This window comes from Myodes glareolus, chromosome 10, assembly GCF_982192425.1.
Source record: "Myodes glareolus chromosome 10, mMyoGla1.1, whole genome shotgun sequence".
NCBI classification, from domain to species: domain Eukaryota; kingdom Metazoa; phylum Chordata; class Mammalia; order Rodentia; family Cricetidae; genus Myodes; species Myodes glareolus.
Genome location: NC_142035.1, coordinates 17603642 through 17621052, shown reverse-complemented (window position 1 = coordinate 17621052; position 17411 = coordinate 17603642). Strand labels below are relative to the sequence as shown.

At 42.4% G+C, this 17411-nt stretch overlaps 1 protein-coding gene across 12 annotated transcripts in view; it reads right to left on the bottom strand.

Annotated features, from left to right (window-relative positions):
* Nucleotides 1-9836: 9836 nt before the first annotated feature.
* The window catches only part of Ptprt (protein tyrosine phosphatase receptor type T), a 1106759-nt gene continuing 1099184 nt past the window's right edge, over nt 9837-17411 (bottom strand). For all 12 annotated transcript variants that reach the window (XM_085697063.2, XM_085697062.2, XM_085697064.2 and 9 more), the window contains one exon: nt 9837-17138. In XM_085697063.2, the coding sequence (XP_085553189.2) occupies nt 17085-17138 (54 nt within the window). In that variant the 3' untranslated portion in view covers nt 9837-17084. The remainder of the gene's footprint in view (nt 17139-17411) is intronic.

The window sequence follows — 17411 nt, the reverse complement described above, 5'->3', positions numbered from 1 at the left end:
GCTTGTCTACTCAATTATTGTTTATTCGGTAACCTATTGAATCCAATTACTGCTGTCCATATGCTCATGGGCGTTGGGGCCATTCACTGAGGCATGGGCAACCTTCCAGTAGCCATAACTCGAAAGAAAATTGCTGTTGATTTCCCAGCAGTCATCAGCTGCCAATAACACTTTAGCTAGGGGTGGGGCTTCAGGAGCCTCTCCTCTTCCATGCTGGTATTTATACCTGGCTTCATCTTGTGTAGGTAACCACTGCTGTTGTGAGTTCTTGTGTACAGCAGTCATATCATGTCCAGAGAACCACCTTTTGGACCACTCTTCCCCATTCTCTGGCTCTTGCATCCTTTTTGGCTCGCTCTTCTGCAATGTTCCCCTCACCTCGGCTGGGGATAAGTGTAGATACAGATGTCCCTTCTACAGCTGAGCACCCGCAGTGACACATTCTCAGCACTTTGGGTGGCAATGTGTCCCTGTAGTAACCATTACCCTCTGCAAAGTTAGGAGCAGCACACATCTACGGGATATAAACAAAACTCTTTAGAAGGCACTTTGACATGACCATTAGAAAAACAACGTCCATATGTTCTCCCTTAAGGCCTCTGATTTCCCTAGCCTTGACTTTTGACTTCGTTTATAGTACCTCCTGTGGAGCTGGCCTCAAATCCCATCAAGAGAGCAGTTGTGGCGTCTATGGGCAGCACAGTTTGTGTCTTCGGATTCAGTGAGCATTCTGCAGTTCATGCTTCAGAGACGTGCCTTTCTCCTGGTATCGGCAGAGAACAAACCTTGGTGCATTGACTTCAAATGTCGTCGCTAATATTATTTTTTTCAAGGAGCTTGGAATATGCCTCTTAAGATACTCATACTTGCAGGTGTTTTATTTCTCTAAACAGTAGTGGTAAGGAGAACTGACCACTTTTTTTTCCTCCATGCGAGTGTATCCCATGTGGCTCCCTTCGGCTCTTGTGTCCATACCACTGTCTTTCTGGTTTTGACAAGCAAGACATGAGTTGCCTTAGCACATTTCCCCAATGAAGGTAGCCACAGTCTGTTTGGACATATGGTGACTCTCTGAGGGGCCTTTAGCTTGTGCTTATTCAATGACCCTAGGGCAGCCTTAGTCATCTCTGGGGAATTGGATGCCAAAGCTGACTAGGTCCCTGTGGGTCCTTCTTGGAGGCATTAGTGATGGCTGATCGCTCTTCAAGGCTACTTTCCAAAAGACAGATGGAGTCACCGCTGAGGAAGATTCTTTGCTTGGCTTCTTATTTTGTACAGAACCTGTTGGCTGTAACTCATGGAATGATGCGTAAGTCCTGGGGGAGGCTTTAATCATTTTTGAAGTCTAGAGCTAACAATATATTAAAGTGAGTCTTTGCTTACCTCTAGCTTTGATTTGCATATCCTCAAAGAGAAAAGGCCCTGTATTGGCACTGAATCAGATGCCACTAGCAATGAGCTGGGGCCTGTCTATTCTCCAGGTGCTTGGAGAAGGGAGAAGGTCAAGAGTAGGGAATAGACTAGAGATTTTTCTATTTCTGTAGAGAGAAGGGCTACCAGACAGGGCTTGAATTTATCACAAATGTTCTAATTGTTTCACAGAGAGAATGTATTAATGTACCATTTGTGTAATTAAAAGTCAAGACAAGAAATAATGTGAAAACTTCACTCTTAAGTACTAGCATTAATGGATACATTGGATACAATAAAATTCCCTGAATGAAATTAAACACAGAAGGCAACAAAAATTCTGCTGTGGTAATTTGTAAGGGAATTTCCCCTTGCCTTTGATCAATGGATACTTGACAACATAAAACCTGTTTTATTCAGATTATACAGTGATAAATGTCAACGCAGCTTCCTAACATTTGATGTGACAAGGGACCTCCAAGGAATTGACTAGAATACATTTCTACAATGGTACAACATGCTTTTAATCATTGTAGCTCATTTAAAAATTATTTGGTTGCTCTCACCTGTTCGTTTGTTCAGACAATTTAAAGATATCTACTAAAAGATTCATATGGGTTTGATTGAGGCTGAATTAAATACATAGTTTTAGACTTTACTAGAATATGTAAGGATACTCTTTCTGATTGAATCCAGGAGCCATACGATGAGTTTGGTTATAATAAGACATTCATTCTAGAGGGGCCACATTAATTGATCTCCCAGTCAAAAGCCACCATCCACAACTGCCACGTTCATCAGTCATCTTTGACATCTAGCTTGGGTACAATTTAAAAGATTTAAAAGTGACTTCAGACTGAACACCTGACTGTATAACAGGCCCTAATAGTCCTAGTAGAGAATGGTCCAATGAATTCTTTCTGGATTCCTGGGTTATACAATCATGACCAAAATCAAAGTGGTTGTGATTAATTTGTTCCATAGCAATCACTGTATTGGGTTTCATGGTCTGAGTTGATGAGGACAGTTCACCAGGTTTCTTCCTCAAGGAAACAGGTTCCACCAAGATACACACTCGGATCTCTGGATTTAGAGTCCAGAGCATTAACCATTATACCATGGGAGCTGGTGCATTCAGTGTATTGCCAATGTCTTATTTTTTTCTCCCTGAAATTGCACTAGCTATGTAGATATTAAATGCATGAATAATAAAAACTCAAAGACAGACATTTCAAACTGAAGATCAGAAAAACAAAGCAGCCAGCCACTGGCTCTTATCTCGACCTTAGTCTGAGATGGCGATCCTGCCTCCAGGGATCTCAGAATGAGACTGTGTGAGAGCCGTCTCCTCCTGTCTTATACTCCTCTCTAGGGCTGGGATTAAAGGCTTGCATCACTGCCGCCCGGTTTCTGTGACAAACTAGTGTGGGTAGTGGGATTAAAGGTGTGTATCATTGCTGCCTGGTCTTTAAGGCTGACCAGTGTATCTGTTTTACTTTTCTGATCCTTAGGCAAGCTTTATTTATTAAAATACAAATAAAATGCCACTGCATACATTAGCCAAAATACTAAAAATTATAGGTGACATAGGTATGCATAATTTTAAAGGACATGCTCGTAAATTTTCTTCGTTCTTTGTTATATCTACTATTTGCGTGGGCACGCTTGGGTAATAACTTTTAATGCTTAATAACTAAGGATAACAAAACTTATTTACTACAAACACAAGTCCTTGGGATTACCTTCCAGATGTGATTGTCCTCTATGTGGTATTTCAGTGATTCAGGGTGATAGAGGCTCCCCGATCCTGCAGCTGCACCATCTATAACTTAGCACTTCCTTGGTTGGTTGATGAGACAGGGTAAGAACATGCTGGAAGGTCTCTCACCCATCCAGGAGACACATTTCAGCATAAAACATTGACACATCCATTCTAATTAAGCTCATTGGCCAGGACTTGACCTCTGGCCTTCACAAGTAGGAAGGAAGGAGGGAAGGAGAGAAGTGAACACAGGTGCTCTCTCTAAAGCTCACTGTTCATGATTCTAACTCTTATGCTAACACAGTGTCCTGCTGTTATTACTTTGCTCAGGCTATTTAATCAAGAATCAATATTAAATTTTGTGAAATGCTTTTTCAATATTTACTAAGGTAATTCCATATCTTCTTCCTTTTCTTATAAACTCTTAGTATCGAACTATTTTAAAATTTCTGGCATGCAGTTAGACATGGTACATTTCTTTTGAAAATCAGTTAAATGTAGTCATTACAATTTAACAAAACTTTTTATTTATAAATGACTATTCTAGATGTTCTCTCTCTCTCTCTCTCTCTCTCTCTCTCTTCCCTCCCTCCCCCCTCTGTGTGTGTGTGTGTGTGTGTGTGTGTGTGTGTGTGTGGAAAGAGAGAGAGAGAGAGAGAAAGAGAGAGAGAGAGAGAGAGAGAGAGAGAGAGAGAGAGAGATTTTGTGTTCTGCTATTTTTGTTCTGTCTTTGGGGAGCTTCCTTCATATGCATTATTTTGGAATAGTGTATCCTTCATAATTTTTTGTTTGAAAGCTTGATCAGGCTCACTTATGAAAGTATCTGCTATCATGTATTTAAAGTAAAATTAACAATAAAACATTTTTCCTCTGGTAATGGACCTTGTTGGATTTTCAGTTGTTGAGTGATTTTGGTAATAATCATGAATTTCCAAAATCATCCAATCAGTCACGATGTTCACACTTACTACTTAGATATAATATCCTTTAATAAAACTGCATATTTTCTTCTTTTGCTACTATATCCATTTCTGTTTCCTAGTTTTGAATATGTATCTTTTTATCTTGGTTAGATTTTTCAGCAATTTATTTGGTTAGAGACAGTGATAATAAAATCATTCTTAGACTCAGTCATCAAATCTGGTGTCTTTTGCATCTGTCCTTTCTTGTCAGGGATTTGATTTCATGGTCTGGCATTTCCACTGACTCCTCCAAGTGAGCCTCTGCTTTTGAATTCCGGCATCTTTTCACATGTCTGGTGATGCTCTCCTCTTGGTTCCCACTTACAAGGGGAGTACTGAGCCTGCGCAGAGTTCCGCATTGCTGGAGAGTATCACATAGGAACCAGAAGCAAAGAGAATGCGAATTTGAGATTTGTTACAATCTTTGCTCTGAAAGCTAGGAAAAGGCATGGGACTTAGCAGAGGTAGTGCAATGGACTGGCTCCTGGGCCTCACACGCACTGAAGATAATGTATACGTACATTTAGTGTTCTATGGAAAATCCATGTCATCTCTTACACCTTTACATAATGTCTTCCCTTGTAAGCTGACTGGTCCTTCCCCCATGGTTTGTCATGAGTGGTGATCTGCTAGGAGGAGACTGGACATAAGTATGGCTGTAGAATCCTGCATGGATTCTGGATCCTGACATTACCCACTCAGCTCCATGTTAACCATCTTATTGTGCTCTATGCCTTACAAAAAAGTGGATTCCCATAAAGAGCCCCATTACTGTCCTTTTGCTCTCTACTGGAAAGTTCTGTTAACTCTTTACAGCAAAATACAGGGTGGAAGGACTCCTTTTCTCACATCTGAGAAGCAAATCAACCATGAAATCTATGGTATAAACCCAGGACTGTGTAAAACTCCTTCCAGTTGAGTAGCTTTACACTAACATGAAGTCCATTTTGTCCCTTGATTAAAAGCTTAACTGAACACTTGGCAGCCCTCCATGGGTGTTGGCAGATTATCAGCTGAGAACAGGAGATTGTGCATTGCCTGAACCTAGTTTCCCAGATGGTATTTCCCTAAAAGCAAAGCCCGAGACAACGTTTATTAATATTTGGAGATATCATTTTGGTATCAAGGACAGCAGGGAAGGTTAAGACAGCAAGGGAGAGAGATAATATAGGACATTAACTCCTCATATATCTGGATGGCATGTTAGTGTTAAGTGAGCGTTCCTGGCGTCTGAGAGCACTGGATCATGGTGGAAGGAAGCAAGAGTTATAGAACCTGGTCAAGGAAACCACAGGAGATTTCTACTGCAGAAAACCTGCAGAGCTGGTTTGGAAATGGTCAGCACAGCCCTGGCTCAGGGCCAAGTTTGAGAGAACTTGAAGTGAAGCGGAGTAGGAAGGTGTCTGACTTTCCGTATGTTGCCTAGTACACACGCAGCTCGTATCCCTTCTCTGCCTGTCTCTCGGGGGTGCTTCAAACAGATAGGAAAGAAACATGGAAGTTGCAATCTTCAGCATGCTTTGCTGAAGTTTCTTCCTGCCTTTCTGTATTTTTCCTGATGTCATCCTTTTCTCTCAGGAAATAGAAGTGGACAATGGACCAATTTTTTTTGAGTGACTGGGAACATCTGGAACATGCACCTGGGAGGAAGGAACCACTGCATCTTCTTTGCATTTCTCCTGCCTCTTTTAGGTAGCGAAACTTGATTCAGCACCAACACCTCATTATGATTCTCATTTGAGTCTCTTGTGTCTTATAAACAGAGGGAAATTCCTCTTGAGGTTACACAATGCTGTGACTGCCAGGTGTGGTCATAGGTTTGTAGTCTGGACTAAGTATTTGAGAGAAAAGTGGGCTAGGATGGAGCCAGTCCTCATTACAACCTCATTACAGTGAGGCCCCATGTCCCTTCCTACCTCACCTTTATAGAGGGGTGTTGGTGTTTTTGCTTTTGCCAGTACATCTGGCTGTTAGACTCCTCACCATTCAAAAGAAGGTAGCAAGCCTACTCTTTGCTCAGCTGGCTCTTAAAGGCAGGTTCCAAATTTACCCAACAGCTCAGAATAGCTACTTTCCTGGTAATTGTCTGGGATAAAAGCCTCCCTCTAGCTCATGGACACTCAGAGAGAAGAGCACAGTGCTGCTCAGAGAGTATGATGCTCAAGATTCTGTAAGCCGACACCTTGTTTAGGACTGACTTGCCAAGAAACGTGTCGCTGGGCCCCTTCATTTTGGCCCTTCAGTTAAGAGCCTCCTAGGAACTGTTCAATGGAATGAGGTCATCAGCCTGCAGAGACGGGGACTGTCCTTGCAGAGGTCATTGTCTGCTAAGGCTGCTACTGAAGCTATTATTTGTTAGGGAGTGTCTGACAAAAGCCTTTTTGTCTAGGCTCCATAGCAGGAATAGTTTTATTGTTTTTATTTATGCTGAGCAACCGACCTAATCTTCTTCTTTGGACATTGTTTGACTAATTGACCCCATTCTTCTTGTTTTCGATGGAAATACCAAATTTTTGGCTCTACCTTGGTATAGTAGATCTTTTGGAATGGCCACCTATATTTTCTTATCATCTTATCTAGTCTACCTTCATTTTATTACATTTTGTTTTCTCTACTTTCTACATAATTGGCTTTTCTGAATATGAATGGAATATAAAATTTAAAAAATATAAAAATTTATAAATGAGAATTATTTTTTTTGTTCCCTGTGATGAAAGATGATTTTGAAAGTTTTTAATGGATTATGTACTTAATTGATTGTCTCTATCTATGCATCTCTACTTCTCTTGATATTATTCCAGCTATCTGGATATGTTATGGTTAGAATTTGGAATACTGTCCATGGGCTCATATTTTCAGTGCCTGGTCCTCCGCTTGGGGAGCTATTTTGAAGACTAGGGAACCTTTAGAACAGTGGTTCTCAACTTTCCTAATGTTGTGACCCTTTAATACAGTTCTTCATGTTGTTATGACCCCCCCAGCCATAAAATTATTTCATTGCTACTTCAGAACTGTAATTTTGCTACTATTGTGAATTGCAATGTAATCTCATATACAGGATATCTGATATGTGACTCCCAAAGGGATTGTGACCCATAGGTTGAGAAGCACTCATTTAGAAGTTCCAGTCAAGGGACACATGAAGAAAGATGTGCCACTTCTGTCTGTCTCTCTCTTCAGGGCTAAAGCAGACAGGGGAGGCTATTCTTCAGGGTTAACACTGGCCCCACAGCTGGGATGACGCACTTAGTAGGCATTATCATAATTTTTGGCATCAATGCACCCAAGCTAGCTTAGCTTCTAGTCCAAGAGCACTAGAAAGACTCCAGGGAAGACAAAAAGGTGTTTATGTAAGCATGTGTGTATCAAAAGATGGACACATCTTGCTGTCAAGAAAGAAGAGAAAATGTCCCTGAATATACAATTTGTTGCCAAGTACACAGAAAATTACACATAAGCATGCTTGCGCCGAGGAGGACCTGAAACGACTAAACAGTAACAAATGCTTTTAAATGGTAACTTTACTTGTGCCCTCATTTATGGTTATTTCATTCTGGCAGGCGAGTATGTGTGATTTTTACAAAAACACTTTTCAAAGGTATTAGCTCTTTGGAAAGAAAGTTATTATGTCCTAAAGTACCTTTGCTATTATATATTATGTATAATTTTTCATCTTTTTAATTTTCTTTTCTCAGCGTCATCTATTACATTTTCGACCCCCAAAGAATAATTACAGCAGGCAGAATAAGTGAGATTAACATGACCAAGGACAGAGTGGCAAGGCTAACTCGCTGGCAGGACACCAGGTTTCCCAATCAGGGCCAAGCTGGGAAGCATGGGTCTTTAGGCTCTGAAGCTTTGGAGGGTGTCTTTTTGGAACTACATTTAGGCCTCTTAGGCAGAGAAGCCCTGCCTCATTGCCAGTGTTGAAGGGGAACCAAATGAACCATGGGCTCTATACCCATGGCTTGTGTTTTCAGGTCACACTTGCATCTGGATATGGCCAAAGAAATTGGGACTCAACAAACTCCAAAGAGGGGGATTTTGTTTCTTCTGTTCTGCTAGAAAATGTAGAGAATATGCATCAAACTCAGAGGTTAACAGCTTCACCTTTGAGTTGGCTTGTCCCTTGTCCTCATGGGCTTCTCTCCAATCCCCTCTAATAGCAATGTGTGTCCTCCCTGGGAAAAAGAACTCTAATAGGTTGTTCATTGCCAAGTGGTGAACTTTGAAATCATATATACAAGTCACATTATACGGACTCAAGAGGTTATATGTTGAAATATATGTCTCTATACATAAATGTGTGTATGTATGTATGTATACACACACACACATTAATGCACTAACAACTGATGAAAAAAGAAGTCATGTAACTGAAGGAGGAGGGGTATATGGAAGGATTTAGAGGGAGGAAAGTGAAGGGGGAAAAGCTGCAATTAAAATAAAATCTCAAAAAGCCCTACGCAGTGTCTGTTTAACTTTAGCTTGTTCGGCATGTTTGTGTATCTTCCAAGTGAAATGGGTGATGTAGGTGACTTTGAGATTAGATATTAACAGGTGAATCAGACACCATTGGTAGGATGAGTAAACTAAATTTTTTTTTTTTTGAAAATTGACGACAGGCTTTACGAAGAGGACGAATCACTGCTCCTGATCCTAAGTATTTCAAAGAGTTCAGTTTGCTCACAGGATGCTGTGTGCATGTTTCTTTCAAGCAAAGGCTAGTCAAACGCTGTCTCTCATGTACCTGCCATCACCATGAGAACCATATGCCCAGGCTAGGTCGCGGGAAGCAGATAAGAGGCACATAGAACATGGCCATCCCAGTCAATGTGCCTGGCCTTGAGCAGAGCCCCAGGACGGTGAATGTATAATAGAATTCTGCTGAGTTGGAATCCCAGATGAATGCTATAAAAGGCTTGCATCTCTGAATTTTGTTGCTGGTTATTATGTAGCTGTAGCTACCTGACGGTTTGCTACATGAGTAGTTTGCTAACAGGCAGACTCTGAAGTTTTGATGTAGGACCTCAAAGTGTGCATGACTGAGAAGATGGCTCAGTGGGTAAAAGCATTTGCCGGGGAAGTGTGAGAACCTCAGTTTGGATGCCCAGAACTCACACAAAGCTGGATGCAGTGATATATACATAGATACACACAGTGCGCTTATGCAGAGGGGAAGGTGGAGGCAAGAGAATCCCTGGACGCTCTTGGGTCAGCTATCCTGGCACTTGCAGTGGTGAACAACAGAAGACCACTTCTCAGACAAGGCAAAAGGTGAGGGTTGACCCCCAAGGTTGTCTTCTGATCTTGACATGTTGTGCCCTGGCATGTGAATGCACACACACACACAGAGCACACACTTACAGAGTGACAGAGTGATACTTCAAAAATATTTGCTTAACAAATGTCCCATTGATTCTCAAGCCAGTATTCGGAACCACAGTCAACACACACTGCTTTAAATACTTAAAATACAGCCCTTCTACTAGTTCAGGTTACACTTATGGAAAAATCCCTTGATATTGCTGTGCCTCAACTTTCTCATTTGCATGCCTTGTGTTATGGTTGTGAGGATTAAAGAGGCAAATTAAAATAAATCTAGCTGATAGTAGTATCTTTAATTCTTGTGTTTCAATTTGTCTCTTCTCATCCCCCCCTCACTCCCAGGAAGACACAAGTGTGAATAGCTTAGGAAAACATGAATTTCAGGGTCACAGCTTTATTGTATAGATTTTTTAACACAGCCATATTACAAACATTGTCAGGGAACATTTACAAGAATAAATAAGATGGACTTGCAGGTGTAAAAAGATTACACGTCACTTTAATGTACAGTCAAAAAATATATTTGATATTCATTGACCTGACATTATTTACCTTCTGTTTTTTGAAGCTAGAACTGGAAAGAAAAAGGAAAAAACAAGAAAACAAAACAAAAAAATTGACAGCACAGTGCTGGCTTTAGTTTTTGAAGTTGATTTATTTTGTTTTCTCTTCTCATACGTGCTTTATCTATCAAACACCCAAACTGTACAAGTGCAGGCCACTGGAATTTGTGGAGGCTTCAAATAGTGTGGAGACTTTGGTCTCATGTGATATCATACGCCACATGGGTATGAAAATGTCAGCCTCCCTAGTATAGACTGGGGACCACATGATAGCCCCTGGATAGCTGTACTGGTAGCCACTAGCCAAGGCAACCATAGAGGCTATCTATGACTGGACCTTTGATTGGCTTCTAGGATATAGGGTTGAGAGAGAAGGTAGAATGTGATTTTGAGCCTGATTGCAAATATGAGTTAATCTGGGCTATCCCAAGATCCAATTGGTAATAAAATGTATGCATTGGGAATGATCATGATTGGGTGCCCACAGAATCACTGTGCTTTTGAAATCTTTTCCTATAGGCCTTGAGTAGGGACTGAAGGCTGAATCAACCTTTGGAGTTAGCAGGAAGCGAAGTCTTGTTCCGACTCCTGCCTGGACCTTTATTGGTTCTGGCTGTCACTGAGAGCCTTTATGGCCAGTGAGTCTGGGTGATGGCTGTCCTTCTCAGTAAGCATCAGGTGTATGGCCAAGGAGCTGCTCCCTGTGATTGGCGGTAACCATACACAGCTAAGGCTGCTTTTGGATTGGAAAGTAGGGGGGCTTCCACCTCACATACCAAGCACGACCTGCTTAGCTTACAGTTTGCAGGGACTGGTTCAAACACGACTCTCACTCTGCTAGGATTTGCCCAGCCAAGGTGTAACTAACTTTAAAGTTTGCACAGCAAAGCTGCTTCTTCACACCAGCAGATGGAGAAGTTCAGCTTCCGCTGGGAAGTATGAAATGGTTAACTAGCCTCTGGGACAGTCTCAAGTTCTTCCTTACAGGCCCTGTTTCTTCATTCATCTTAGCACCCCCCCCATAGGAATCACCAGGGTAGCAAACTCTGCTTGACTCTATCCAAGCATCCGCAGTCTTATGAAGATTATGGATACTGGTATCCTGCCTGTCCCTTCAGGAGAGTGACATTTTTCTAGACTAACATGAATTTGCACGCAAAGCCCTTAGAAGTTATTCTCACTGAAGAACCATGACCCACATTAGGTACCCTCCATGGCCCAGATCTCATACAATTACTTTGTTAATATTCCAGGGCCCCTAGGCTTTATTCTCTGAACTTTCCAACAAAGAGTCTTCATTTTACCATCTAGAGTGGTTCTCAGATCCAGAAGGAAGCCTCATGGTTAACCACCTTTCAAAGTCTTCTCTATAGACTGTCTTCCAATCTATAGTCCTTGACTATCTCCTGTACCAGCTGCAGCAGACTTCCACTAAGCTCTTAGGTGGATCCATGTTAGGTAAAGTGGTACCAGGTTTGGGGGCCTACCAATGTGGATGCTGACTCCACCTGTGGGACACCTAACATTCATGGATGGAATTTAGGGGTGAATGTGGTCCTTTGACAGCTTTTCCACCCCTTGTGGACATTGCCAGGAAGTATGCAAGAGGTGGTCTTGGTCTCCATAATACAGTTATATAGCCACTGTCATACAAGAGTCTACCCAAGATTACCAAGAAACTCAAAGAGCCTATTCTCATACAGAGAAATGACAGAGATATCTGTGGTGTGTTCTGAGGATCAGCTTCACAACCCGGAAATATGTGTCAGAGAAAACTCGAGTTAGATCTATTCCTTTTTCCCCAATGTCTACCAACTCCCCCCCTCCTTTCAGAAAGGATAGGATTTTAAAGGTGACACCATGTTAGGCAAAGGGAAGGCTCTGAGTTTTGTAGTTTTTGATATTTTGATATGTATCTAGAAACGATCTCACACAGGGAACCCATACAAACGAGGCAGAATCCTAGTTGGTCTATGGTTGAATTCACTTTTCCCACTTTTCTGCCATATGTGGCTGTATGTTAGAGCTGGCAAGAGGCTAAGGAGGGCTTCACATTGATTGGTCAATGGGAAAGGCAAGTCAGGGCTTTCAAATGACACAGTTATCTCTCCATTGAATCTTTTGTCTTGTCTATCAGCCTGGGTTGGTGACTCATTCTTAGGGAACTCAGCTCAGAATAATCTATTGACTTTTATGGCATAGGATCAACATATTGTTCATGCTTAGCCTTGGAGCTAGACATATCATATGTTTTAGCTTGGTGCTGAGGGTTAGCAGGGGTGGCCAGCGACAGGCTAATGAAGGGTGACGTTCTTTATTCTATCCCCCACATCATTTATCACTCAGCTCTACATCCCATAAACATCCTTGCTTCTGAGAAGACACTGAGTTTCAATTTGCCTTCCTGTTTTCCTACCCTAGCCATCCAGATTAACCACTTCTAATCTGTCCAAGGATTTTTCCACGTATTGTTCAGCCTGATAATTTAATGTCCAAAACTGGTGAAGTTGGAGTTCAAATCAAAGAGCAAGATCTTATCCTACTTACCATGCTGTACCATGCCATAGTGATCTGTCCTTCCTAGTGGTACCTGTCTAGAGTGCTGGATGGTATAGGAACCCAAGAATTGTATAGAGCTAAGCGAAGGGTGTCTAAGATTCCAAATGTTTGTGTGACATGTATCCTAAGATTTGTCCACATCAAAAGCCATAGGACTCAAATAAGACAATAGGCACTTCTCAGTAGTCAAGGATCTTCTTGTTTCTCCTTGTTTTGTGGACTCAACCTTCACCATGCCAGGCAGGTAAGTCCTCATTATTCTAATCTGTCAGTAGGTACCTTGCAGAACCCTCTGTAAGAAGAAGAGACCTAAGCTGAATCTCAGGAGCAGTGCAGTCAGGATATGCACACAGCAATCAGTGTGCTTAGGGGAGTATAAGTTGATGTGAACTTGAGTATAAAATTGACCTTGGGAGGAAGGAACAAGACTAGGTGCTATGCCTTGAACAGAGTTATTCCCCAAGGTCCATCAGAGAGATGTATGAGATAAAGGGCAGATTTAAAAATATATATATTATGCAGTCATATTTAAACTACGGAGAATAAATTAGCAAATGGAATTCAAATATGTTATGAATGTAAAACATGAGTCTCTAAAGGAATTTGAAGCTGACCATTGTCTTCACTGGGCCTTATCACTATCTACTGAGTCATTCGTTTCACTCTTATTTCTGTTGTTAAGAGTAATCATGTAGGAAAAATCCCAGATACCAAGGTGGAAGAATATTGTCTCTGTGCTCAGAAAACCAGGTAAAATTTGCTTATATGGGCAAGTGAGTTCTCCCTCTAGATTTTTTTCCTTGCCAGCAAAGTAGTGATGGCCATAGTCACAGACACTTCAGAAGTGTTGAAAGGGTGAACTCATGTTTTTGAGTCTACAGTAGAGTCTGCTGGCTCCATAGAGTAGGTGACATTGATTGCTCAGTCCCTCAGTGAGGGTAAACACCTGAAGCAAGTGGCCTCCTCCATTTCTATAAAAAGGGCTGTGCCATGGCTGTCTAGAGGCTGACAGGCCCCTACCTCCTCCATGATAATCCTATCAGCAGAGGTAAGATAACATGATGCTGGGATGCAGTTGTGGTCCAACCTGAAGCCATGCAGGCCATAAACACACCCAAGTGAGGACAGCTGATGGTATCTCATTTATGTCTTGCGCCTTCTCCAGTTAAATTCCAATAGAGACCAACAGGAAGATCTTGCTAAGCAAGCATTCTCTTTGGCACCTTTTCTTGGCTCATGTAAAGATGAGCTCATTCTATAATAGAAGTGAGACGAGGCTCTTGGAAGGTGGATTTCCCAGGGAGGTTTCCTGGGTGAAAATACCTTATAAATTTCTTAGTACTATCTTCATTTCATCTAAGCCCTTCTGCACGTTTTCCACATGAATCTGAAGAATGTCATTTCTATCCACGTACCTCATTTTCTTTTTGTGCACACTGGCCTAAGACCACTTTCTTTGAGGGTGATTGGGTTATGAGAAAATAAGGGGATGGGCTAACCCTTGGTGAGTTCCCTCAGCATGGCCTGAATTTTCACACATTTCTTTCCCCCTGAAGTTATTCTTCAAATTCCCATCGTTTGAAATGATAGAGACCACTGTCATCTTTATCTCTCTGCTCCTTCACCCCTTCCTCAGCAGAATGAATTCCAGGATTTCTATGAAATAATCCTTCCTCTGCCCACTTCCTGTTGGAACTGGCCAAGATCTGAGAAAATAGCATGCAACATGCTAATTGGTTATGCTATGGACTCCTGCAGGCTATAGGGAAGTCCGTTTGGAATAGGAGACAAGAGCCACAAGAAACCAGAAGGACCAGTAGGGGCTGGGGCCTGTGGATAGACTCAAATCTACCTGGTAAGAGGCCCATCGAAGGAGAAGAATGAATCATGGGACCCCTTTGATTGCCTTTGCTTTGAGTTGTTTTCTTTTGAACCTCTAAAGTGACAGCCTTCCTTGATCAAGTCTGGTGTTCTTGAACTTCTAGAGAGCTCCTGGGCTCATGCCAATGGAAGTTGACTTCCTGGTTTCCTTTTATATCTTGTCCTTGTAGGTTTAGAGGTCAGGGTTGTTGACCCTGTTACATAGTAGAGCAGAGACCTGGTGTTTTACACAAGAGCTGAGTTTCATGATCCACTCCATATTTGTTCCAGCAACAAAATAATGAACACACACACACACACACACACACACACACACACACACACACACACACACCCTCACTCACAGGTAACATTAAAAGCACACGCAGAGGAGGATGTTTTCACAGTGTCTGATGAAAGGAAAAGATGCTGTACTACTGGTCCAGAGGAGCCTTCTCCCAGACTAAGCTGAGTGCATCACTGTTGAGCTCTGCCAGCTTCTTGTTGCCTGCAGGGTGATGACCATGCACGCTCTTTATATTTCCTCCCTGGCTCTGGCTGCCTTCCTGCTGTTATCCCTGTCCTGCTCTATTCTAGCTGGGCTGACCTCCCACCATCTGTCCCTCCTGATACTTTCTTACTTCTCTTTACCATTGTGCACATTAACCCCCTTAGCTTGAATTTCCTTTTTTCTGTTCTATCTGTTGAGACCCAGCTGGGAGGGATGTTGCTAGGCAGAGTGAGTTACTCTCATGTCTAGGCTCATAGGACGCTTGTATGTTCTACTATTACAATGTGGCTCAACTTTCCTAGTATACAGTGAGCCTGAAGGGCAATGTGTACCTTATTGGATTCTGTGTCCCTCATACTTTGCGGCTAGATCAGTCTGCGAGATAGACCTTTCTAGACCCCTGGCTATTAAGGCTGTCAAATATTGTGGCTCAGCCCAGGCTAGAGAGATTCCCAGCCTGGCTCCCTTGGACCCTGAGGGAACATGAGAATTGTTTTTAGCAATGAAGAAATTAGATAAGATTAGCTTTCCTGGGGAACTGGGAATGAGTTAATAAAAATGTTTCTGAAAGTTTGGGCTACCGAGAAGAACTGATAGCAGAAAGAAAGAATTGAATTTTCTACTCATGGAGTTCTCTCTCTGCTCAGAAGTTTCGAGCCTTATTTTTCGTCCATTAAATAACTGTGTGGCTGGGAAAGCATGAACAAAATGGCAGGGAGGTTTCATTGCTATCACCTGTCTTTTTGAATCCTGAATTCCACCACTGAAGAAGGTGCTCGGGTTTCTTCAATTACAAAATGAAGGTGATGCAAACCCTTTTCAGGGGTGCGATGAGATGTCATATGGGAGGGGAGAAGAATGGCACTTGGCTTGCAGGAAAGCTTCAGGGCCTAAACCTGCTTAATGTATTGAAAATCAACCTGGGGGCCACAGTAGCCATTTTCAAAACAGCAGCCGGATTTCTTTAGGGAAGTGTTCAAATTTGGAAAGACAAATTATAAAGCTGTTTCCGTATTTTCCCCCCAAACCAGGGACCACTCCCAGGGATGCCACCTCACTTGTTCAAAGGCTGTGTTATCAGTGGGACTTTTCAAGGGAATGGCCAGGGGACATGATAAGTCCAAGAAATGTATCTTACAGCCGCACGCTCAAACTGCCATCCTACCTTTTTCTTTTCTTCCTTTCTTTTTTTTCTGACAGAAGAGAATACAGGGTTTATATTCTCATACTCTTTCTTTTCACATGTACTTGGGAGAACAATCAAAGCTTTTCTTGTTTGTCTTTCATACAGAAAGTACCACCTAGGGAGCACAGGGTTATACCATACAGGCCAGTCAGAACCTGCCCAGGAGAGTGGTCCTTTCTACAAAGTTAAAAAAGGTACTGCAACATTTCCTATGAATCCTCCTCCCCTACACACTATGGAAAAGCAGAGGAAACCCTTGCCCAAGTATAATGTGGAAATAGCTGGTTGGCCAGGAGAATACAGAAGGTCAGGTCTTGGCTGGAGATAGGAGTCATGAGTCAAACCCAGCACAGGTTAGGTGTGAGATGAAGAGGACCCCTGATATGGTCTAGGGGAGGTATCCAGAAGTCACACTAATACAGACTGGCAAGTGGCTCATGCCAGAGACCCTTGTAGGACATTGTAGAACCCAATAACCCAGTGATCCCCCAAATTACTCTCCTTTGCAAGATAGAATGAAGAAGAACTTTGACCCCAGTCTTCCTAAGGACAGCAAGGGAGGGGCTGGCCAGCTCCCCACACCCCATCACCTGCACAGTCCGCTTGCCATGAGATTAACAAACTCAGAAAGAACAAAAGCAAGAGGTCTGGGGATCGAAAGTCCAGGGCCTTGTTTGAGTGTAAACTTCTGTGGGCCCAATGTCATCAGGTGTAGAAGGGAAGCTCAGCCCCATCAGAGCAGCATCTCCCACAGCTACAGAAGACCCGCCAGAAGCTGCAGAGCCCATGGCAGAGCCCACGGTGAGACCACCAGTCTTCTTCTTGGAGTTGGGCAGGTGTGCCACCTCCGAACTCCTGAGACCAGTCATTGTCAGTCACAGAAAAAGAGGGTCAACTGCAACAAGCAGCCTCTGGACTCTGGCAGGTTTCTCATCCAACTGGGTTAAAAGGAGCTTAAATATTCCAGTGCCACCTCATATACAAATTTATACTGTTCCTGAGAGGAGGAGAAGAGAGATGGAGACAAGAGAGAGATAGAACATAAAAGAGTGCGTTAGATTAGAGAGGTAGATTTTGGAGAAAACTGTATGCACACACACTAAATACCAGATAGAAATATTCTATGTCTGGACAACCTTTAACATCCTAACTGATGTCTGCTTCTACTCACCCTTCCCAGAATGACCAACTGAGATCATGCCATTTCAGTTACTACATTGTACACCAAGGCTTCTCAAACTATAACCTGCATGCAGAACATGCACGGGCA